The following is a 23,343-nucleotide window of genomic DNA, read 5'->3' as shown; positions in this document are numbered from 1 at the left end:
GATGATTTGTCCCGATCTATACCCTCAATTTTCTACGCACAGAGATCCCCGCCGTGGTTTCCATCCCGACATTGAAACGTATATTGCCGTCAGGCACTGAGCGACAGGTACCGACAACGGCGCGGGTGGCCTAGTTCTCCACAACCTCCCACATTTGACACAGCCAGCAGCGACCTTCTTTCTGGGCATGTTTCGAGTAATATGTCCCCGGAATACTGACGCAAATGACGGTTTGAGCTGATATAAATGCCAAGGCAAAGCCAATTTGTACAGTATATTAATATATAGTAGCCAGTCACTTATGCACAGCATTACGATAGATTACAAACCACGAGTTGTACCTTATCAGAGCACCGCCCAAAGATTTGATGGCAGCGTGAATTCATATATATTACAGATCAAGATGATTACTATCAAGGCAAATTTCCACAGAAAGGGAAGAGAATGGAGCAGAGAGGGGTGCAAACCAAAGCCCTGAACAAGCATGCAACCAATATAAATAAAAGGAATAACCCCGGTCGTCCATTAAACACGGCGACTGAATACCTTAGTACTCCAGCATCCACATGACGTTATAATAAAGACATAGCCGAAAAGAAGAGACGAGGGCGCGCGAACCAGGTGATCCGAACGAGCAAGGTCATGAACATTATAGCAGGGCGGTTCCACCGAATGAACGAAGAACCGAAACCAGACGCCTGCGCCTTCCCAGAGTGTTAAACAATACCCGGCTGAACGGTGTCGACTAAGATCGCGGCCATGCGATGCTAACGGCGACCAATCGATTGATCGAACAAACAAGTCAATCAATCAATCAATTACCGTTGTTCTCCCGAACGGAGGCGCCACTGGCACGCCACCAGACATCCCCTCCCCATCTCATTAGTCGCTCAACGGCGGCAGTTGGGGTGTCCAGGGCCGGTCGGATGTCCAGGTAGAAGACAGGCTCGCCGGTGGGTTCGGGGGGACCGGAATAGTAGTCGATCACATACCGGACTTCCTTGGGCCCGGACGGTGTCTGCCGCATTACGAACCAATCGTGGCGATCGAAAGGTGGGTTTGACCTACAGCAACAGGCAAATGTTAGTCTAGATTTCCCAGACGAAGCGAGGAGAAACTGAAGCAAGTGGGAGTACTGACTCAAACTTGGCAGGATACACCCAGCCCAGAGCCTGAAGAATCCGTGCCTTGGGCGTAAGGTCTTGTGGGCGACCCTGAAATCGGATGAGTCGCGGCGTAGGAATGTCCTGCTTGGGAGCTCTAGACATCTCCTCCTTGAGCTCATCCATTACGATGTTCTCCTCTCCGCGACGGCACTTTTCCCAGCCATCTGACAGACCCTTGGAGAATATACGCTCCCACCGAACAATCTCCGCCCAAGCGCCCTCATTCAAGAAGTTGTGAACAGCAACCATGGCCTCAACGGCGTCCTGCGGAGTATCGGTATGACCTTTGCGCAGCATGGCGTTGTACATCTGCTGAGGGGAAGGGTATTCCCAGTTTTCATTCATGTCTGATCTCGGGATAGACGAAACTTCTCGCTCCACGGGGAGATCCACGGTCTGGTTGGGCGCCCTTTCCTGGGAGATCGAGGCGAACATGTAGTTGAGAGGGTTCAGCTTCGAGAGCGTAGAGCGCGAATCGGAGCTGGGAGTAGGGTTCGAGGGAGGCTGCGACTCCGGGGACTTAGACTTCGGAGGCACGTAGAACGGGGAATCTGTAGACCGGACTGGACAGGCACTGGGAGGTTCGGAGGTGGGTGATGGGGCTGGCATTGCCGGTGTGGTGTTAGATGCGTGCATGGGACATCCTGGCTATAAGCATACGTCAGATTCATTACTGAATTTGCGCCTCAGTAGCATCTTTACTTACGGGAGGAGAGGCATCTGAAGATGGCACAGGGTGCGGAGCCGCGGGCGCGGGCTTTGCTTGAGAGTCTGCCCAGAACCAACCCATTACTGATGCGCGATGAATACAAAGGAAGATTAGACGAGTGGACGAGGAAGTTGACGATGAACCGTCGGAGAGTATATGCGAAACAGGAAGTGGAGGTCGTTGTATAATATCCCCAGCAAAGGGCGAGGACAAAAGCGATGATGTATAGCGACGGTATCAACAGTAACTAAGTAATTTCGGCGATACGAAATGATTTTATTTGCAAGCCGGAAAATTCCCGCCCGCCGCCCACGTGATGCCCGGTTATCTCCGCCATTGTCCGCAGCCAATCAGGCGTGAGCTGATTGACATCCTCTGCAGGTCAGAGGCATTGGAGCAGGTACAGCAGAAAGTTGTAGAGGCCGTCAGGCTTAACATTGATTCTTTGTAACTATCAAGCAGACTGGTCTATGTACAATTATGCGTTCCATCCGGATCCAAACCAACCCTTCTCTTCATGCTCGGGCGACCTATTGGATGAATACAGCCGCATGTTCCAAGACGCAAAAGGCTCGGAAAGAACAGACAAAGGAGGAGAGGGAGAATAAACGGTCAAGGAAAAGTGATAATTTGACGAATGTCTCAAACGCCACATGAAAATCCTCCGACGCCCTCCAGTAGCTGAGAAATCAGATAAGCCCATAAATATCCGCAGACCCTCCCGGACCACAATACTGACACAAGGAAAATAAACCCTGGGGTTTTTGAAAGAGGAAAAATGTGGATGACAGATAGCACTGAATGAGTAAAAGACAGAGTAAGAAAGGGAGATCGTTCGGGGGTGTCTGCATGTCCAATCAAACGCTTAATTTGGGCAATCTGAAATATACAAAAGGAGCGGAAAGCCGAGCCAGCTCGACATTGTCAGCCATTAGCCTTGGACATCTTTCACCAGCCTGGTCAGAAGTGCATATCCGAATAAGATAGCAAACCCAAGCCAGATCTTGTTGCGGCGAACCCAGCTTTGGCCTGCTTCTCGGGCGACATGGCCGCCTTCCATCACCGCACCGAGTCCCGGGGCGCTACCGTTTGGTCGTCGGCGAAGCGCACTTGTCTCTGGAGAGCATCTAGTCGCACTCGGATCAGGCATGAGCTGGCCAGTGTTGGTGTCGATGCGACTATCCTTCATCCACCTCCAGTTCTCCTGGTCTAGCTCTGGCCATTCCGAGCGAAACTTCAGACCGCCGTCTCCAGCTTTGACATTGTTGATACCCTTGGCAGTAGGGGTCACTCCTGGGGTCGCACTGACATGGGAACCGCCGCCAGTGGAATTCCACCACCTAGACCGTGCCGCCAGCACTCGCCGTTCTGCCTCCGATGCGCTCACGCTTCCAGTGGTCATCTCCTCGCTCGTCATGAAGGAGAGCAGGCCTATGAGGATGGTGGAAACCTCCCATGCGGGATTGAATGACTTTGGATGGAAGTCGCTAATGCTGAGGCACAGCCGAGTTGATGGTTGGAAGCGACCGCTAGGAGTGTGCATGCGAATTGCCGGAGGAGCAAACGGGTACTCGGGAGGGAACATAAGGGTACCCCAATACTGGCCATTTTCATACGGTGTCCCCGGGGGCCCCGTAAGAATGTAGTGCCATCTAAACGAAGGGTCAGCTATTATCGCAGACAAGCGACTCAGGTCGTGACAGTGGGCTGTAAATGACGTACTCGAGGATGTTGGACTCTGACGGATGTGCCACAATATAAGGCGGGGGGTTCTTCTGAATGTTCTGATACTCGCGAGTAAGCTGTTCACTCGTTAGTTACATAAGGCAACGACATGTTTGCTTTTTGATGGGGGGCTAACGCACGCGCTTGAAAGCCGCTTTGGTCGCCATCCTCTTTTATAGTTCGTTCTGGCCTGTTTGCGATAGAGTCGGAGAGGGGGGCGAAGTACGGGAGGACAAGGAAAGGAAAGTAGCGAAGGTCAGGGGCGATATGGGTAGAATTAATAACAAAGACTAAACTGTTGGGAACAGGCTTGAAAACAAAAGGGGGCGAACAGAAGCAGATCGCAAGGCAAACGCTATCTGACACCAAGGTGATGGCGGGAATGGGGGGAAAGGGAAGATCTGGGTCTATAGTTAGCTGGTTTTAGTTGCGTTGCGGCCTGGCTTGTAAGGAAACCCCCCGGAGGCACCTCGGGGAACGGTCACGTGCGAGGGCGGATGGCTTCATCTTCGCCGTTTCGGAAGGGAAAGCAGCAAAGGAAAAGCAGGTCTCATCTGGCCATTGCCGCCGCAGCAATGTCCTCTCCACTTTCTGCTGACGACGAAGATGTTCGTGATGCGCTCCCTTTGATAATTACTGCCGATTTCTCCGGGGCCCTATGCACTGACCACAATGGGCGTTCTCTCTCTTCTAGATCTTCGCGCGCCTGCAACAGCGTGCCGATCCGAAAGTGCTGGATGAGCAGCAGCAAGCAGTCGATGAGCGGGTTCGGGCCATCTACCAAAAGGCGCAGACTCGCCTTGGTGAATTGGTAAGCAGCTATTTCCTCATGGTTGGCTGTGGGCCGTGAAAATGATAATTATACATCGTGCGTCATGATAGCTGACCTATGAACTTATATATAACTTCAGCTCGACCAAAATTCCACGTTGCCATGCACCATTTCTTCGGTAGAGGTTCATGGCGCTCGCAACACCCGCCGGGCCTTCCTGGAGCGAATCTTCAACCCCCTTCTAAGCAGTAACCAAGACAGGCCCTATACGCTCTCCGAGGCCTTGCGGGAAGTTTCGGCACGTGCGGACAAGCTCAACAGATTCGGTTCGTCCCTCCCTGGCGATAGCTAGCTAAAGGCTCGACTCTAATTAAATGATCAGACATCTTCCAACAACCGGTTTCGGTATACCTGGACCAGTCCGAAGTAGACGGATCGGGTATCCCAAGCATTAAAGTCCATCTCTCGGGCAAGGAAAGGTCTCGCGTGCTGTTGAAAACAGGTACTGATCTGGGAAATGCCGAAGGTTCGGCTTATGGCAACCTTCTGTGGCGGAATGTATTCGGAGGTGCAGAGAACCTGAATCTGAATGCGTCTCTGGGCACCCGAACGAGGTCCGCCTATCAAGCCACCTTTGACACCCCAGTCCTCAGTAACCCTGATCTCCGTCTGGAGCTCGGTGGGGTTGCCAGTGCCACGCAGAAATCCTGGGCAAGCCACGAGGAGGTGCTCAGAGGAGGATGGTCCAAGTTCCGTTGGGCAAGTCCTTCCGGCCAACAACATGAATTCGGCTACAACGGTTTCTGGAGACAAATGACTGGACTTGCCGAGAACGCATCCCCTACTGTTCGAGCTGATGCAGGCGACAGTGTCAAGAGTAGTGTGTTCCACAGCTGGACCAAGGACCGAAGAGATAGCCCGCTTCTTCCCTCTCGTGGTTACTACGCGAAGGTGTTCAACGAGCTTGCTGGCTGGGGCCCTCTTAAGGGTGATGTCTCCTTCTGGAAGTCGGAAATTGAAACGCAAGCCGCAGTTCCCATCCCAATCCCTGGCATCAAAGGGGACAGTGGTATTAGTCTGACTACTGGGTTCCGCGCCGGCCTGCTTTACCCTCTTGGTCTCGATAGTGATTCCAGGCCCCAGCTCTCTCGCACTAATGACCGGTTCCTACTTGGAGGCCCTACAGATGTCCGCGGATTCCGTCTCTGCGGTCTTGGTCCCCATGATGGAGCAGATGCTGTCGGTGGTGATGTGTATGCTGCAGGAAGTGCCAATCTGCTGTTCCCGCTCCCCAGGGTAGGCGCCGAGAAGCCTCTTCGCCTGCAAGCTTTTGTCAACGGCGGACGGTTGTTATCCCTGCGCACGGCTGAGAAGGGCGCACCTACCTCGAGTGCGGAGGTCCAAAATGCCATGGCTTCCACGGTGTCCGAGCTGACCAACGGTCTGCCCAGCATCGCGGCGGGTGTCGGACTTGTGTACGCCCATCCGGTGGCTAGGTTCGAGCTCAACTTCTCCCTACCTCTGGTACTTCGCAAGGGCGAGGAAGGCCGGAAGGGGCTGCAGTTTGGAATTGGCATTAATTTCCTGTAGAAAATATCTGGCACTGTAACAAACTAGATAAAGACGAAGGGAGAGTGGGGCGAGTCGTTCATATTTATCGTTTCCTTGGGGGGTTCCTATCCTGTTAGAAGCATGAATCAATTAAGCGTTGATGTTCAATGATATCATAACTCGTTGACTAGTTATACATTTAACAATAGTTATCCATGTGGTTGGTGGCCTGGGGGACTCAGGCAACACATCTCACCGCCCGCCAGCTGTTCTCTCTCTGACCTGCAACTCCTGGTCTCCATCTCCCTCATCATCTTCCCAAATCACTGTCTCTACCCTCTACTCGCTCTTCCAGCTGATAGTGCGACAATCTGGAACGTACACTAGGTTTCTAATTTCCCGCTCGTCTCTTTAATTCGACATCGACCCCGAAGCCTGGCCGCAATGGCCCAGTATTACCCACAGCAACAGCCCTACGGCGTGCAATCGTCGGCGCAAAACCTCCAATTCTACCCTTCATCTTATACCTCCGTCTCGGGCCATACGACCCCGTCACAGGCATCCTACGGCGGTCTCGGTGGTGCGCCTAACCCAGCATCTCAAGCATACCCCGTCGGAGGGGTTGGTGGCGGGTATGGCGGGTTCGGGTCTCCTTCTGCGGGAGTCAGTGGAAGGATGGGTGAGCAAGGTGGGCTGAGGACAGGATGGCTTGCTGCTTTTGGCACAGAGGGCTATGATGGAGAGCCACCACTTCTGGAAGAGCTGGGTGTCAATTTCGAGCATATTCGCACGAAGGTGTGTACAAATTGCAACCCCCCTCCCCCAGCCAGCTATATAGCAGGAGCTCTAGTGAAACCCAAGCTTACCATTGCTCTCGTACTTTACAGACCCTAACTGTGCTCAATCCCTTTGCGCGCATCGACCAACACCTCATGGACGATAGCGACCTCTACGGAGCCCTTCTCTACATTGTTCTATATGGCACATTCCTTCTACTCTCCGGCAAGGTCTTCTACGGCTACATCTACGGCGTCGCAGTCTTCGGAACCGTAGCTTTACATCTCATTCTCAGTCTGATGTCCCCGGCCCTTGACACGGTTCCCGTACCCAACGCTGCCGATCCCACCAATTACTCTCCCCATCACAAACCCACGATGTCGGACGCCTCCGCCGCCGGCCATTTCTCCGCTACCTTGACCTTTCCTCGTTCCGCTAGCGTCTTGGGATACTGTTTCCTCCCGCTAGTGCTGACCAGTTTAGTGGGGATTCTGATCCCCATGGACACGATGTTCGGCTACCTGTTGACCACCGCCGCGGTGGGGTGGTGCACGTACAGCTCCTCAGGAATGTTCTGTGCCGTGGCACGCATGCGTGGAATGAGGGGCCTGGTCGCGTACCCGCTCGCATTGTTCTATGTGGTCTTTGGCATCATGGGTATCTTTTCGTCTCGGGGAAGCGGGACTTTGGCTGCTAAGACGGGCGCGGCGTGATACATAACATACATCCATGCACAGACGCTATCTGATTGATATCATGACAACGAATCATTAAGCTCTCTCTTCCTTTTCTATATACTATTTCATGAGACACGGACTGTTCCTTAACTGCGTAGGTATATTTACTTCGGGTCTACATATCCATTAGAGGAGTTGAAATATAATGATATAGGTATAGCGGACTTGTTGGTTGTTGTTTCATGTGTGAGATCTACAGCCCCAAAGTGTGTAGAGGGCCTCACGGGGCGTAGTCATCCGAAGACTGAGTAGTACTAGTCATCCTCAACACGTTATTGACTTGCAAAGTACAGGAATGGTAGGTAAACATGAACAACAGCACGTTCGTCTAACTGGCCGGGAATATTCGGCATGGTATTTGAAAGTATTAACGATTATCTATCTACCGCTGAAAGGAGTCCGTGCCTTCACCCTGCGCAGGCGCCCAATTTTCCAACCACTCCCGCGCCTTGTCTAGATTCCCCGCCGTGGTTTCAACGGCGGAAACGCACCAGGGTAATGCATATATCTTCCCGTCAGCTACTGCGCCCTCAGCTGAGAGCATTTCTGCAGCAATGCGACGTTGCTGGCCTACCTGGTCTGTGCAAAGGTAGAAAGGAGCGCTATTCGGTGCATCCCCTCGAAGGTTGACGGCGTCAAGCAAAGGCCGCACTGCGGCTAGAATAGCCGGCGCGCCCATCGGGGCAGCTGCACCAGATGTGGAAGATGGTCTAGCCTGCTTGCCCGTCTTGCAATATTCATTTTGACACCACGGTTTGCCGCAGCCACTCATCATCTGAGAGAGATAGCGGCGCTCGATACGCCGTCGGAGTGCTTTCCCTTCGGGATCGTAGGTGTCTACGTACAGGGGTCCAAAGCAGATGCTGCATAGACCGAGGTTGACTGCGGTCTGAGTACCGCGTCCATCAAGCGTCCGCCCGCAATTTACATTGAGGCATATGCGAGGAGTTGGTCGGGAAAGACGTTCTAGATCATGATGGCGAAGGTGCATTTTCATGTCGCGGAGACGGATGATTTTGTTACAGAGGTGGCATTCGGTGGTCCGGCCACCGTCCACCAGTTCATGCGGTGTGAGGCCGGAGACTAAAACGTCCGGATCGTCCATTTCAGGATCTGATTCACTCTTTTGAGGGACCACAAGGTGACAAAACTGGCACAGAATGGGTTTGGCCGGACAGACAGTTGTGCGGTGTTGAGCGAGACGCGGGAGGTCCTCCGCCTCGAATCCACAGCCACTACAGGAGCGCTTGCTGTGGAAGAAGAGGTTGTGTCGGTTCTTTTCGGCGTCACCAGTACCATAAGCCGAGTCAAGCGGACAATGCCAATGATTTTGCCATTCCGGAGAACGCTTCTGGAAAACGTTCTGGCACTGGGGGCAGAGGATGTTGTTTCGAAGGCAAAAGTTCTCATGTAGCATCAATGTCCGTTCAGGGACCCATTGACGACAGTTCTTACACTGCACATCACCGGCTTCATGGCTTTTTGATTCGACGTCTACGGCACTCTCAGCTTGTCCGGGTGAGGAACCCACACGCACTTGTAGGCTGTACGGCAGCGCCGAGTCTCCAGTGTCTGAACTGTCAGTGGAAGTGGAAGCATGGACCGATATATACAGCATTTCAGCATCTTCCATATCCACGTTCGTCGGTTGTATCCTAATCCGCTTAGTCGGTCGATTCGATAGGTCACTGAAAACATGCTCATCCTCCCGTGGTCGATTCCTCTGGCGAGCAGAAAGGGGACTAGCAAAGAGACAGATGTCTGCATCGTCGGCACCCTCGACGGATAGTTCCAGGGCGTCCGTAGGATCCCATTTCAGGAGCTCGTAGTCGACATAATCCCCAAGCGCAACCTGACCAGTCACTACTTGACCGAGTCGCAGCTCACCCCCGACAGATGTGCCTGCCCTAGTCCCGGAGATACGGGAAGATTTCTGCAGTCGTTTCTCTAACGTCTCTCTGGCCTGGTCCTCAGTCAGGGCGACAATATCCACTTCCAGATCCGTATCCACCACGCAGATGCCGTTGCCATGAGGCTCGACTTTGTCAACCAAGAAATGAAATGATTGATCGCGGCCCCCTGCAACTGTGAGGACTTCTCCAGAGGTTAATGTGGTGTAATTGTCGCGCAGCTGTCGTTCAAGCAAAGCCTTCCAATTCCCCGGGTCGTATCCGGCTTCTAGAGGGCGCAGGCGGACATAGGTACCTTTCGGTAACTGCTCCGCATGGACGGTGACCGTGGTCGGCGCGGCTGAAGCACCGTCTGCCACCGCACCATCATTATCTTCATCACGGCGTGGTGACGGTGGTCGAGATCCATCAATGCCAAGAGCCCCTCGTAAAAAGGCGCTCAGACCAATCTCGTTCTCTGGCGCAGAAAACTCGCGGACGCCAGCATATACCACTCGGTCGTTCTGAGGGTTCACGATGCGGAATGTAAGCGGATGGGGCAATTGTTGCTGGCGATCCACCGCCCGTTCGCGCGCTTGAGACTCGGCGGCGAAGGTGTGCGGATTGAAGGGATCGAAAGTGCTCGTGTATGGGCGCGCTGGCCCTGACGAAGTTATCTCTTGGAGCGGGGCAGCCGCGAGAAGCTGCTCGAGGGCGGATGGCGGCAGTATGATCTTATCGCCGGGAAGATTGGGGATTTGCTGAGCTGGAGCAACGGTCAACTGCGACGACCAGCGCAAGGAACCTTGGTTCCCCGCCATGATATCCGAAGCAGAAGATTAAGAGAGATGTGAGGAAGCAAAGGGAAAGAGAGTGTGGAGGGGAGGGTGGAGACGAGGGCAGTAGCGGGAACCATCATGGGTCAAGGATCAGAATTAAGAATGATGGGTGGGGGGCGATGGAGGATGAAAAGAAGGCAATGCATCCATCATCCATCGCGGCTCATCTGCTGGAGGTTGCGAAACACCGCGCGCCTTCTGGAATTCCAGTCGCTGATTTGTCATCCAACTTCTTCAATTTTACAAACCAATTCTCTATTCACTACTACTACGTTGTTTGTAATAATAATTTATCATATTATCTCCTACTGCTTCCCAGGGCCTACAACTCCCTTATGCTAGGTACACTCGCACTATGGTTCAATCATACGCGCTGCAGTGGTATTCTGAGTGGCGAGAAAAGCACGCCGGCTAATATAGCACCATAAAGAAAAGGAGACGAGATTGTGAAATGTAACGAAGAAGAACCGCAAAATAGCAAGATGAGAGCAGGCTGAGAGAGGCAGAGACTGCCTCTTTAGATGTCTTATGGATTTCCTAGATTTGCACCTCTTCTCCAAACCAGCTGGTGGGAGGGTGTCAATACAGTTCTCTCACCCGATGCCGCCTACTAGCATTGCACCAATCGCACTGTGAAAATGGCATTCAAAGGTCAATACAAGTTCTGAAGGGCTTTTTTTTTGTTTGGAGTGAGGCAAGCATACCATCGTCGACGAGCATCCGTCATTGTGTTCAACACAATATTCACCACGGCAGCTTTGGCAAGTTCGCTGGCATTCCGCCTTGCACTGAACACACTACACAAACCGTCAGAACAGCAGCAGCCATAACCACAGTCTAATTGACTTACCGTAGGACCGCATTCCCAGCAATCTTTGCTTACACCCCGGCTGAAATGCTGCTAAAATCAGTCAGACACACTCTCTATGTCAGACGGTGCTTCTCAGATACGAACCGTGTGATCTTGGGAGTGTTCGGTACTACCCTGGCTGCCCTGCGGGTTCCTGAATGCTGTCTGATGCGGCGACAGATTGGTCCGTACGCGTTCTGGGTGAGGCAAACAATCTTCACAGAACCATTTATTGCAACGATGACACCACCGGTCCGTCAAGCAATCCGTGCAGCGAGCAATTAGACTGGGCTGCTCGTCTGGAATCAACAGCGGCTGTCTTGCTTTGACTACAGAGGAAGAATGGAGTGGTGGCGGCGTGAGCAGGGGGATGTCTTCATCTGGGGACTGGCCCCAAAACGTCGGCCCTTCCGGTGAGGTATGGCAGCCATCGCATCCCCGGGGCCCTAGTGCAACCGTCGCCAATCTTGGCTCAAGTGGTGGCCGGCCTCCCGGCTGAGTTACACCCTGACCATCCGGCATGGGGGTGGGAAGTTCAACGTCATGACGAGGACCACGGCACAAAACAGCATCAAAAGCAATGATACCTTCACACTGCTTAATTGTCTCTGCCCAGCCATCCTCAATGCTTCGCTTGAAGAGCTGTCCGGACGGTCGATACCATGCATCCTGTTGTTGCGTGGCACGTTCAGCATGCTCATCAGCTGCAGTCCCGTTCTCCGAAGTCGGAGTAGTGCAAGATGCTTGGCTGCCACATCTCGAGCCCCACCAGTCGCGGTATCTGCTGCGGGCCATCGCACGAGACTGGTGGAGAGGAGTAAAATGATAGATGCCTTTGACGCGGGGGGTCCCCTTGGGGCGCGAGGGCCGTACCGCATGGGTCAGCACCTGCATCAATTTCCGCTCATTGAGATGGCGGCACTCTCTGATGGATAGGATATTGATGTTGAAGCGGTCTGTGAGAATGATTTCTGCCACTAGTCCCGCTGGGACGGACAGTCCATCCAGAACCAATGTGCGCACGTCCTGCAGGAGCGACTGCCTTTGGAGACTCGCAAAGATACCCCTCAAAGGAGCAGAGTAGACTTCATCTTCGGCCGCGGAATCTTCCCCTTGGTCCGCCCTCGATATTTGCTCAACCGAGTCTATCGTAGACGTGCTGGCTGGCTTCGCACCCCGGCATTGAGTCAGATCAAGGTGGCGGAAAATGTAGGGAGTGTCCACGATCAATGATCGGACCTGGCGGGAAGTTGATGCTAGAGCAAGCAATGAGGGGGTGGACAGATATGGGGCCAAATGGTCGAGGATTAGACTATTGGATAAGACATCGGCCAAAGAGGCGCGCTTGGGCGCAACAGGTTGTACAGGCTGGAGATGTTGCTTAGACACGGTCTTCACATAATCATTGTCATCATCGTCCGCCTGTACTTCGCGAACTGTCGGGACAAGCCCCAGTTCCTTGGGGGTCAATCGACTCGCGCCATAGAAGAAGTCCGGCGCACGGTCGATGAGATTCTGCCGATATGCTGCCACAGCACCCAAGGCGAGCTCATCTCGCTTCGTAAATAGAGAGGAAGTCGTGGGTTGGATCTCGTGAAGCGCCGCTCTGGCCTTAGCAAGTTCTGTCTCCAGAAGATCGATGGTCGATTGCAGGATGACGGGCATGATGGCTGTGGTACTACCGGGGTCGATGGCGGTGACTAACGTTGACCATAACTCACCGCTGGACATACTAGGGGATTATACAGAGGCTCCGGGCGTCCAAAAGTGTCACGAGGGCCAGTGACAAGGAAGAGTGGCAATGCGACAAGAATGAGATCACTGGGCTAGTAGACGACGATCAGGAAGTAGTTCGTGCGCACTAACTGGTTGGGTAGCTGGGCAGGGTGACTAGTCGTAGGTGACAGCAGTGCTATATATGCTTAAGAGGTATATAGAACTCTGTTTGGTCTCTCCTTCAAGCTGTGTGTGCTGCATCACGATAGGATGAAGTATGAGCGTCTCCGTTACAAGTTTGCGGATATCGAAACAAGCACGAACAACGAAATATTACCTACCCAGTAAAACAACGGAACACGGGGGGAGGGGTGCTCAGTGCTCAGTGGCGGGAAATGACTGAAAGAGCGTATCCGTGGGACCCTGATCGGGTGAAAGGGCCAGCAGGGCAGGAGGGCTTCTAGGGGAGGGTAAATGGCTTCTAGAATGCCGGTGGGAATTGAAGGGGTGGGTGGGTGCCTTTTGAGCTTATTTCCAAATACGATGGGGGAAAGATAAAGAGCCGTCGATGGGGCGGCATACGAGCCTGGGGATAGGAAGGTTTGGAGACAAAAGGGGATCTCACGACAATAGTAGCCGGGGAGGAGGCAGTTAAAGTATTTTATATAGGAAGAAAACGAGACACAATGGAGAGAGCCAAAAGAAGGAATCCGGTGTGGAAAGGAGGATAGGGCAGATTAAATCCATGCAACCACTTTGAAACGGACATCGGGCAAGAAGGCGACAAGATGGCAAGATCCTCACCTCAGCAGCGGCCTACATGGGGGTTTACCATGCGAGCCGAGCCAGTGATCTACTTCGGGAGGTCTGGGAGAGTGGATAGATAGATGGGAGCTGCAGGTTGTACTCGGTACTCCGGACAGATCATCAGACGGGCCAAGCATTCATTCCAATCCGCCAGGGTGGGTCGCAGGGGAGAGAAGGGGGTGGGGGGAAAGAGAAAGAAAAGGCAAAGAAGAAGAAGAATTTAGCCAAAGAACACACACAGCTAGACTAGCCAGACCATGACTCCAGACGGACCGCAAGGATAGGCCCCTGGCCCACACTTTCTTCCCCCGGGGGGAAAAATACGTACCTTAGTTGGGAAGTTGGGAAAGAATGGGAACAGCTGGATTATGCACTAGCCAGTCACCGCCCTCAAACTCGACTATTGTACTCCGTACCACTCTGTACTATCTGAGGGGGGTGGTGTGGCATTGGCGTGATTGGGGTTTTGGAGGACCACCTTATCCGGATGGAGTAGTTATGCATTCTTGCCTCTTGTCCAGCCAAGCCCTCTTTTCCTCCGATTAGCAGTAGAAAAGAGAACAGAACGGAGGAAGTTCAAGGCGGACAAGATCGATAGATACTACTAATGCACAGTAGTATACTACCAGATAGTTCTCTGATGAGGAGATGGCAACGGAAAATGAAAGCCGAAAACATCCGCCAACATATGACTCAAGCAGAATAACAAGACAAATGACATAAAGTAAGATGAATGATCCTTTTCTTTGGAAGAGATAACAGAGGAATTATTTAAGATAATGAAAATGAATAATATTGAATCGGAAATAGAATAGCTAAGATAGGGCTCTAAAGTTTAGGCTGGATGATGATCTGGCAAGAAAGATTATTATGAGCCAGGGATGGTAAGAGATGGGCGGTGGTGACCAGCCCTGATAACCTACCTACTTGCATGGATGCCGAGGCCGTCCTGGCACTGGCAGTTGTTGGAGCTACCTTTCCCAGCTGGGCTAAATTCGTGAGGAGGGAGAGATGTTGGGGCAGATGGGGAATAAATCTTCCTAGTTGTGAATCACTATGGAAGTTAGATGACTACATTGACTATACTTAACTACCAAGTACGGAGGAGTATTATAGTAGAATAGGGACAGATAGTTAATGGGAGAGAAAGGGTGCCACGAAATGAAGACAGACATCATTTAGGGAAAGTACAGCGACCAAGTCTTCTCCTTGGGATGCATTAGTAGGAATCCTCCCCGCTTCCCCCAGGAGTTCCATTTCCACCCATTGCATTTCCCCGTTTCTCGTACGAGACCGACTTTTAGTAGTATGTATGGAGTCAATGGAGAATCAAATAGGAATTAGAAGAGAAAAGAAAAAAAAAAAAAAAGAAAGAAAGAAAAGAAAAGAAAAAGAGATCCACCTTCTGGGAGGTCATCAGGTCTGGACTGCCCCACTTGAGCCGAGACCCTTGAACCAAATAAAATCATAAATACTATGCAGATACTGTACGAAGTAGTAATAATTCATCCCATTCAACTAACCAACTTAATGTTAGTAGTTACTGCAATACAAATGTCGATTATTAAGGAAAGGACCCGCTGGTCACGCGCATGTCAAAGTTCTTCTCTCGACGCGTCAACCGGAGATCAACCGGCCAGTCGGGATTCTGGAAAGTCGCTATCAATACTCCGTACCTGAGTTTCGGACTTTGTGCTCCGGACTTCCAAGGCTGCTAGGGATGAATAGGCATACTGATTCAACGCCGAGAGACGCTATACCTGTACGGAGTACATATTCACTACATAAGGTATGGGGGACATACTTCATCCGCAGTTTCCAACCCCTAACTACGGAGTAGTAGTTCGTTATATTCATTATGTCCTTATTAGTTAGATAGGCGGTGACTTGCTCAACGGGTCATCCGCTTCCTCCGCATCGATGCTTGGGTATCTACCAGCACCAGCCAATACAATAAGCAAAACATGTCATGCCATCTTCCTATCTAATGGTATGGGCTGACTCCCAAGCTACCCCAGACGTCATCCCGTAGGTCCCCCAAAGTCACACATTAAGGGGCAATTTGCCTTTCATACTGATTGATCACGCGGAGCTGAAAGTGAGAGGTGGTAAGGTATACATAATAGCGGAAACCTTCTCTAGCCTTGCAGCTGCGAGCGAGCACTAACTAACCAACTACTTCGTCAGAACAGATACATGCCTAGTTATGTTATGTTTATGGACGCCTATTTCGTGTACAGGCTAATGGATACGTGTCTCTTTTTTAAGGCTTTCACTATCTGCCTCTCCCCTCGCAGTCAAATTTTCCCATCTCACACTCCCCCTGCAAAACCCTCATTCCAGGTCATCTTGGCGGCTTGGCCGACCCCGAATCCATGTTGCCCATCCCTCCGCCAAGCAGACCTGACGTTGCACGGAGATCCTGGCGATGAACAGACAGACAGTAGACTGCATAACCAAGTCCTAATAGTACATAATGATGGAGTAGACTGTAAGTAGGTAGTGGATTCTTGGCGGTTGGTTCATGAGCTCACTTCCTGCCCTTTCTAGTCGATCACTGCAGTACACACTAGTCACTATCTACTCGCTAGCTGATCTGTACTTCCTAAGTCTGAATGAAAATCCTTGCCATCCCAGAAGAGGCAGGTAAGCAGCCAAACACTGTATGTACCTTGTTGCCATTGCACTAGTAGGTACAAGATATTCTACAGTTAGGCCCTGAGCCCTCTTCTTCCCTTAGGTTTGTTCCTATGAAGCATAGCTAGGCCCGTCATCATATAGCATTTCTTCCCTTCTACACAGCATACGTCATACAAGCGTCCGGGGAAAACGGAGGCGATGGTGTCACGTCCACAGAGCTGCCAGACGTAGTCGTCACATCTCACTCGTTAGGCAAAGTATTGGGCATGAATGAATGAAACCCATGCTATGATGATTGGGGGTTTATGTAGTTCGTCCATCAATCTAGTTGCCCGTGGGCGATGTCAGACTAAGACCAGCCAGATATTATAATCACGTAGTAATGTCTGAGTACTAGGCCATGTCCGTCTCTATTGGCAGTAGATGACGAGGTGATCATCTCTGAAGAAATCCAATGGGCCGCTACTCTTTATCCTGCCAGAGTCTAAATGATTCTCTTTGCGAACCGAGGAACTTACCCAGATTGAGAACTCAGTCTCAGGTTGTACACAATACGCAGAAGAGCTGGAACCACTTCAACCCCCCAATTACGATCCTGTATGCGCACAGGAAGAGCCACCTTAGACCTCAATGTCACACATATAAACAGCCGCGTCTTTCAACAGGCACTCTAAGAAAGAATATGTGTGGATTTCATGATCGGCATATATATGTGACAATGTCGCCGAGGCGCCCATCGAGAAGCACTGAGATTAAATGCCATAGTTCTTGCAGTAGTAAACTGATACTATTCAGACACCGACTCCTCTTTACTTGAAAAGCTTGGAGACCGCGACTTCCTTGTCGTCGTGCTTGTTGAGGATCTTGGCGGTGGCTAGGTCGAAATCCTCCTGAGTAACATGTACTCGCCGCTCTCGGAGAGCGTACATGCCTGCTTCCGTGCACACACCCTTCAGCTCAGCTCCAGAACATCCGTTCATCTTCTCCGCAATCTTCGTTAGGTTGATACCTCGCGTCAAGTTCATCGAACGCGAGTGGATTCGCAGAATATCAGCACGAGCTTCCACCCTATAAGAAAAGAGGTTGATTAGTAACATGTAACATACGCTTCATCCTATAAGCGTCAGGTCACAAGGGAAACTTACGACGGCGGGGGGAACTCAATCTTCCGGTCGATCCGACCAGGACGTAACAAGGCCGGGTCCAGGATGTCAAGCCGGTTGGTGGCCATGATGATCTTGATGTTTTTGGTAGGTTCAAACCCGTCCAGTTGATTGAGGAGCTCAAGCATGGTCCGCTGTACCTCTGAATCACCTGAACCCGCCGAGTCTATGCGGCTGGATCCAATGCTGTCGATCTCATCCATGAATATGATGCTGGGAGCGTGCTCTCGAGCCATTACGAATAGCTCGCGAACCATGCGGCTACCTTCACCGATGTATTTTTGCACCAATTCCGATCCACTCACTCTGATAAACCGACAATCGGTATGATGGGCTACCGCTCGGGCAAGCAGGGTTTTGCCGGTTCCTGGTGGTCCGTAGAGAAGCACTCCCTTCGGCTGTGCGATACCAAGCGACTCGAACAACTCCGGATGTTTTAAGCCAAGCTCAATTACTTCCTTGATTTCCTTGATCTGCTGGTCGAGTCCACCAATCATGTCATACGTGCTGTCAGGCACTTTCTCAACCATCATTAGCGACACCAGCGGGTCAACCGACGAGGGTAACATCTTCTCCAACTTATAGGAATCGGAGAGTAAAGCGACCCGTTTTCCTACAGTCAGCTTGCTGATATCAACGCCATCCGCAATGTCCACCACTGTAGTATCGCAAGGAAAGTTAGTAAGAGACGCATGGATTTGAGCAAGCAAAGACTCGAACCGAGCAAATCTGCAGAGGGGCTTTACCATATTTTCCCTCAGGATGCACTTTGACGAGGACTTTCTTAGTACTCATAACTTTGACCACCTCCCCGACATAGGAACCAGGCTGTTGAAGCAGGCCGAGTTCTTCCCGAAGTAACCGCACCCTCGAATTATAGTCATTGCGTTGTGCTTCCAGTCTCCGTAAGACAGCTTGGCCCTGGATGATCTCGAGCTTCATGCTCTCAATCTTATTGCGATAATAGTTGTCGAGCGCCATGATGGACAGCCAGGAATGTCGCTCCTCGGTACGGCCACAGCAAGGCGTGAATCACGAAGGACTAGGCGTCGGTGATCTATTCGAATGGGGAGGCGCGATCTCAGGAGCAACTGGATAATTTGTCTTCCAAATCGGTGAGAACGGAAGATGACAGTAGAAGAGTGAAGAAGGGGGTTGCTGGATGAAAAGAGTGGTGCTGGCAGCTGGGTAGAGAGAGCTCTTGCGGGATAGGTACCGCAGTTAGCTGTTAGTTTAGGTAGGTGAGGTAACCCGGCGTAGGTTACTAGTTAGCTGATATCAGCAGAGCGCTTCAAAGGGACACCAGCCACAAGGCCTGAGGCTAGTGCAACAAGTCATGTGACACATACCATTTAACTACTCCGTATCTAAGGTGGGTAAGCCATTCAACCCAGAATGGTCAGAAATCATAACTGCAACCATTCCAAACAACCATGTCAGCAGTAACAACTAAGGAGCAATATCATCAGACAGTAAATGATACCGACACAATAGCCTGGAGCAAGTGGTGAATGCGATATCTAGGCAAATCCTATGTAACCTTGCAGTAACCGACTGGATCTCGTATAGAGAAGAATGTATCATTGTACGTAACGGAGGGTATACGCATTACGTAGCTGGTCAGCGCTGTGGTACGCAGTAGATACACATCCACATGTTCTTGAGTCAAATGCTGATCAGCTTCAACCCACAGCCTACCCAGGCCAATTTCTCGGCGTCTATCTTGAGTATTATTGCTTGACTCATCTTTGGAATCGTGCAGCCCTTCTTGGTCGCGTCTGTGACCTGCATGTCAACGGTCTCAGCTGACTGCGGGGATGCGAGTGAGACCTTATCTCATGATCTAACTAACTAGCTAGCTGCTTTTCTCTTTTCGCGCCTGCTTCTCTACCCTCTCACCTTTGTCCGTCCCGGATTGTTTTTACTTGGGCTTACTTCCAACATGTAACTTAGCTGTTATTTGGTTCATGTTGTAAAAAGAAAGATATCTCGATTTCTGTTTCAAGTGCAGGCCACTCTTTTTCTAGTGCTTCGCGAACTATCCTTTTCCTGGCATCCCCCAGCCTCCCTGTTTTTTTGTTTCCCCAAGATCGTCACAAAGACGGTCAAAGGGGGCTGGTAAAGAAAAAAAAATTGCTAAGAAAGTCGAGCCTGAAATAAACCGACCCACCATGTCAAACAACGACGAGAGGGAGGATCAGGGTCCTTCTCATCCCATCGATTCCATCGAATCGTCAAACGTCGATAACGAGGATATGTCATCTGGAGCCCGACGTCAGCAGAGGAATGCGACACAATCCAGAAGGAACTATGGTGCGCTCGCTCAGTTCTTTGATCCCTCTTGATCGAAATACTTATCTTCTTCTACAGGTACCTTAGATTCTCCCGCCAGGATGGACCTTGATCCCCGTCTGGAGGATAGCCAGCCAGAAAGCTCGAGTCGTATGCCTACTTCTCAGTCGACTTCTACCCCGCCGCTGCAGTCGGACAGACCGAGAAAACCATCTGTAACACGGCGCATGTCTTCCAAGCGACAGGTACCTCACAAGGGGCAGGAATTTTCTACGGAGGATGATGTACAGGAGGTAGAGGAGGATATAGCTCTGCAACACGCGTCCAATCCCCAGTCATCGCCTAGGATACGTCCCTTGAGAAAACAGAGCTCGACCCTGCGACGAAGAGTCAATGCTCGCATGAACAGCCCATTGATTCAACCGGACACTGAAAATGAAGGCGAAGAAGGGGTCGGCCTGCCTGATCCGGGCACGGAACTAGAGCCTTCCGCTGAACACTCGGAGAGCGGGAGTCCCGATAGTAATGATAACCATGATGAAGATGAAGCAGAGACTAGTGATGCTGAGAGCTTCACGCTGAAGGATCGCCAGCAGGCCATCAACGAAACGCACCCGTTTGGAATAAGGCTCTGGAAACCTGCATTGTACAAAAAAAGCCGCTCGGTAGAAAAGACCGCCGAAGGCGATATTCATTCGTCGCCTGGCGGTCGCGTGGGCAACTTGTTGTTCTTGACTAACCTTCTGTGGACAGTATTTTTTGGCTGGTGGTTGGCTCTGGCTGCCCTTACAGGTGCTGTCGCTTGTTTCTTCTTCGCATATTCACCCAGTGCACTAGAATATGGGAAAGTCTTTTCGGGACTTTCTTGGTATTTGATATATCCGTTTGGCTCCTTCGTCCGTCTGGACACGGACGAAAATTATGCAGAGGAAGACGAGGGTGAAGGCCGCAGCATTAGTGAGTACGAACAATGGCAAAATGGCGACTTAGAGCATGGCCGGCTGTTCTTCGGACCCCGACGCAACCGGTCACTGGTAGGGAGAAGAAGGAACAGTGTCGACTCGGCCAGTGAACAAGATAGTCTTCTAGGGCGAACGCAAAGGGGCAGCCCTCGAGAGAGTCCCCTCAGCCATCCTAAGCGGCGTCTATTCGGTCGTGGCGAGTGGACGCTTGGCCGCGTCGTATTCTTCGTCTTTTTCTACTTTCTCGTAGGGCCTCTAATGCTTCTAGTCTCGCTGCTTTGCTGGTTGCTGGTCTTCTGGATCCCCATGGGACGTGTGACCATTATCCTTTTTGATCACCTTCGTCGTCACCCCTTGGCTCTGTCGTACCATTCCGACACAACCTACACCAGACTCAGTCCCGGATCTTCCTCATCCATCCTGTTATGCACTTATCGTGCAGCGGGTTTGAGATATTGGAAGTATACGGTCGGAGGGACGAACATATTCTTGATCAACCTTCTCGGTGTCGTATTATTTGTCATTTTTGACTACTTTCTTCTCAGCGAAACACTGGGCCTCCAATCTGCCATCACGCACCCAGGCCTTATATTCACCCTTGCTCTTGTCTCGATCATTCCTTTGGCCTATTTCATTGGACAGGCCGTTGCATCGATTTCTGCTCAATCCTCCATGGGCATGGGTGCGGCTGTGAATGCCTTCTTCTCGACCGTAGTTGAAGTCTACCTTTACTGTGTCGCTTTAACCGAAGGGAAAGGGCAACTTGTTGAAGGCAGCATCATCGGTAGCATATTCGCAGGAATCCTGTTTCTTCCGGGACTTTCCATGTGCTTTGGCGCTATCAAGCGCAAGACCCAGCGGTTCAATGTGAAGTCTGCGGGTGTCACGTCAACAATGCTGATGTTTGCGGTTATTGCTGCATTTGGACCCACGCTCTTTTATCAGATTTACGGCAGCGTGAGTGTTATAGCCTTCTGCGTAATTGCCCATCTAGCGGTTTGCTGACAACCTGGTACTTAGCACGAGCTCAACTGCCGCTTATGCGTTACCACTGAAGGAACTGAGGACAGTGATTGCCGTCGCTGTTATTTCTCTCAAACGCCAGCCGTGAATGACAGCTTCTTCCGAAAAGCAGTCCAGCCATATTCGTGGTTCGCTGCCATATTTTTATTTCTGTCCTATGTCATCGGATTATGGTTCACTCTGAGGACCCACGCTGCTCTCATCTGGGCCACGGAAGTGGAGGAGAAGAAAGCTGTAGCTCTCGCAAATGAGCAAGCTGCCTATGAAGCTAGACACGGCGATTTCTCTCACATTCCGGCTGGAAGCACTGGTGGCTCCATCACAAAGGGCTCTGTTCGGGATTCTCAATTGTACAAGCGCATACTGGGGCAGTCTCTCAAGCAGGTCGGGCTATCTGAGAACCCTAATGATCATAACGCTCAATCCGACTCTACCTCCTCTTTACAAGGAAAGAGTACAACGCCATACCTTGTGCCCCCTCGGACGGAAGGCGATGATAGCAACCCAAGACTGAGAAACTTCACTTGTCTGTCCAATGAGGACAACGAAGATCTTGTGCGCCAGGTGACAGAGGTTGCCGCAACGGCTGCTGCTGTCGCCGCTCGTGATGCAGCCCGAACAAGGAAATCCTTGGCCCAGCAAGCAAGCACACGTCAAGCGACTAAGAGTCCCGCCGATCAAGTGAAGACCTTGCTTGAGGAAAGTGAGGATATTGGATTGGAGCCTGGTCATACTAGCGGCGGCCATGATGCGCCTAACTGGAGTAAAACGAGGAGTTCCATCATTCTTCTGGGCGCTACTATTCTCTATGCCGTTATCGCAGAGATTCTCGTGAATACGGTCGACGTAGTCTTGGAAAGTGTCGATATTGATGAAAAGTTCCTTGGAATCACGCTCTTTGCCTTGGTTCCCAACACAACAGAGTTTCTGGTATGTACTCCTGAATAACTTCTGGCAGCATGATCAAGTTAACTCATTCTTCTGGCCCACAGAACGCTATTTCGTTTGCTATGAACGGCAATATCGCGCTATCGATGGAGATCGGCTCGGCCTACGCCCTCCAGGTTTGCCTTTTGCAAATCCCTGCTTTGGTTCTGTTTAGCGCTCTTTATGCCCGCGTCATTGATCCTTCTGAGCTGCTAAGCCGTACCTTCAAGTATGTGTGATTTTGTCCTATTCTTTCTTTTAGAGCCAATCCGTTTGGACTTGACCCTCTGCTAACAACTTTTCCCCTGCAGCCTTATCTTTCCTCAGTGGGACATGGTGTCCGTAATCCTCTGTGTCTTCCTGCTCTCCTACGTGCATGGCGAAGGGAAGAGCAACTATTTCAAGGGTTCTATTCTCGTCCTTACGTACCTCGTGGTTGTGATTGGATTCTATCTCTCCGGCTACAGCAATCTGGAGACCATGGGTGTCGATCGTTTCGATACGCTGGCTCTTGGCTCGAGTCCAATCGAGACATACTACACAATCGGTAGGTCCAAGAGTGGAAGAGCTTTTGAAGTGTAGATCAGTTCATGTGTCTTCTTCTCGACTTCTTGGTTAGGACTGGAAAGCTGTCCGCTCACGTGGAGTTGGATGCGCATACATATGCCGAGGGATGAGGCAGACAAATTCGCTGCGGAATATGCATGCATTGCAGGGCCCGTCGTTTAGAGTCAAGATTGCCCCAGATTGTTTTACTTTTGCGAGCTGGTTGGAACCTTTCGAATATGTATATCTGCC

The 23,343-nt window shown here is 51.3% G+C and overlaps 6 protein-coding genes across 6 annotated transcripts; 2 read left to right on the top strand and 4 right to left on the bottom strand.

Annotated features, from left to right (window-relative positions):
- Positions 1-814: 814 nt before the first annotated feature.
- ASPBRDRAFT_114934 (holocytochrome c synthase CYC3) lies at positions 815-3,460 on the bottom strand (the record flags this gene model as incomplete). Its single annotated transcript, XM_067616857.1, has 5 exons — positions 815-1,064; positions 1,141-1,814; positions 1,873-1,937; positions 2,340-2,343; positions 2,828-3,460. The coding sequence occupies 5 exons, from the start codon at positions 3,458-3,460 to the stop codon at positions 815-817; spliced, it is 1,626 nt and encodes a 541-aa protein (XP_067484020.1).
- Positions 3,461-4,175: 715 nt separating this feature from the next.
- ASPBRDRAFT_115032 (uncharacterized protein) lies at positions 4,176-7,413 on the top strand (the record flags this gene model as incomplete). The annotated part of the gene is made up of 6 exons (XM_067616865.1): positions 4,176-4,208; positions 4,295-4,411; positions 4,512-4,698; positions 4,755-5,958; positions 6,358-6,718; positions 6,811-7,413. The coding sequence occupies 6 exons, from the start codon at positions 4,176-4,178 to the stop codon at positions 7,411-7,413; spliced, it is 2,505 nt and encodes an 834-aa protein (XP_067484019.1).
- Positions 7,414-7,819: 406 nt separating this feature from the next.
- Positions 7,820-10,147, bottom strand: ASPBRDRAFT_112963 (putative ubiquitin fusion degradation protein (Ufd1); the record flags this gene model as incomplete). Its single annotated transcript, XM_067616708.1, has 2 exons — positions 7,820-8,560; positions 8,618-10,147. 2 exons carry the CDS (start codon positions 10,145-10,147, stop codon positions 7,820-7,822), a joined length of 2,271 nt encoding a protein of 756 aa, XP_067484018.1.
- Positions 10,148-10,744: 597 nt separating this feature from the next.
- Positions 10,745-12,746, bottom strand: ASPBRDRAFT_113475 (uncharacterized protein; the record flags this gene model as incomplete). The annotated part of the gene is made up of 4 exons (XM_067616744.1): positions 10,745-10,795; positions 10,870-10,962; positions 11,016-11,063; positions 11,121-12,746. The coding sequence occupies 4 exons, from the start codon at positions 12,744-12,746 to the stop codon at positions 10,745-10,747; spliced, it is 1,818 nt and encodes a 605-aa protein (XP_067484017.1).
- Positions 12,747-16,987: 4,241 nt separating this feature from the next.
- Positions 16,988-18,322, bottom strand: ASPBRDRAFT_114682 (proteasome regulatory particle base subunit RPT6; the record flags this gene model as incomplete). The annotated part of the gene is made up of 3 exons (XM_067616839.1): positions 16,988-17,246; positions 17,324-17,999; positions 18,088-18,322. 3 exons carry the CDS (start codon positions 18,320-18,322, stop codon positions 16,988-16,990), a joined length of 1,170 nt encoding a protein of 389 aa, XP_067484016.1.
- A 709-nt stretch (positions 18,323-19,031) lies between these two features.
- ASPBRDRAFT_35925 (calcium/hydrogen antiporter) lies at positions 19,032-23,340 on the top strand. The gene is made up of 5 exons (XM_067623402.1): positions 19,032-19,654; positions 19,712-21,552; positions 21,616-22,548; positions 22,611-22,774; positions 22,856-23,340. Exons 1-5 carry the CDS (start codon positions 19,513-19,515, stop codon positions 23,094-23,096), a joined length of 3,321 nt encoding a protein of 1,106 aa, XP_067484015.1. The 5' UTR covers positions 19,032-19,512; the 3' UTR covers positions 23,097-23,340.
- Positions 23,341-23,343: the final 3 nt, after the last annotated feature.

This window comes from Aspergillus brasiliensis (assembly GCF_001889945.1).
Source record: "Aspergillus brasiliensis CBS 101740 unplaced genomic scaffold ASPBRscaffold_1, whole genome shotgun sequence".
Taxonomy (NCBI): Eukaryota; Fungi; Ascomycota; class Eurotiomycetes; order Eurotiales; family Aspergillaceae; genus Aspergillus; species Aspergillus brasiliensis.
The sequence above is the reverse complement of the archived record's forward strand: the minus strand, read 5'-3'. Positions and strand labels throughout refer to the sequence as shown.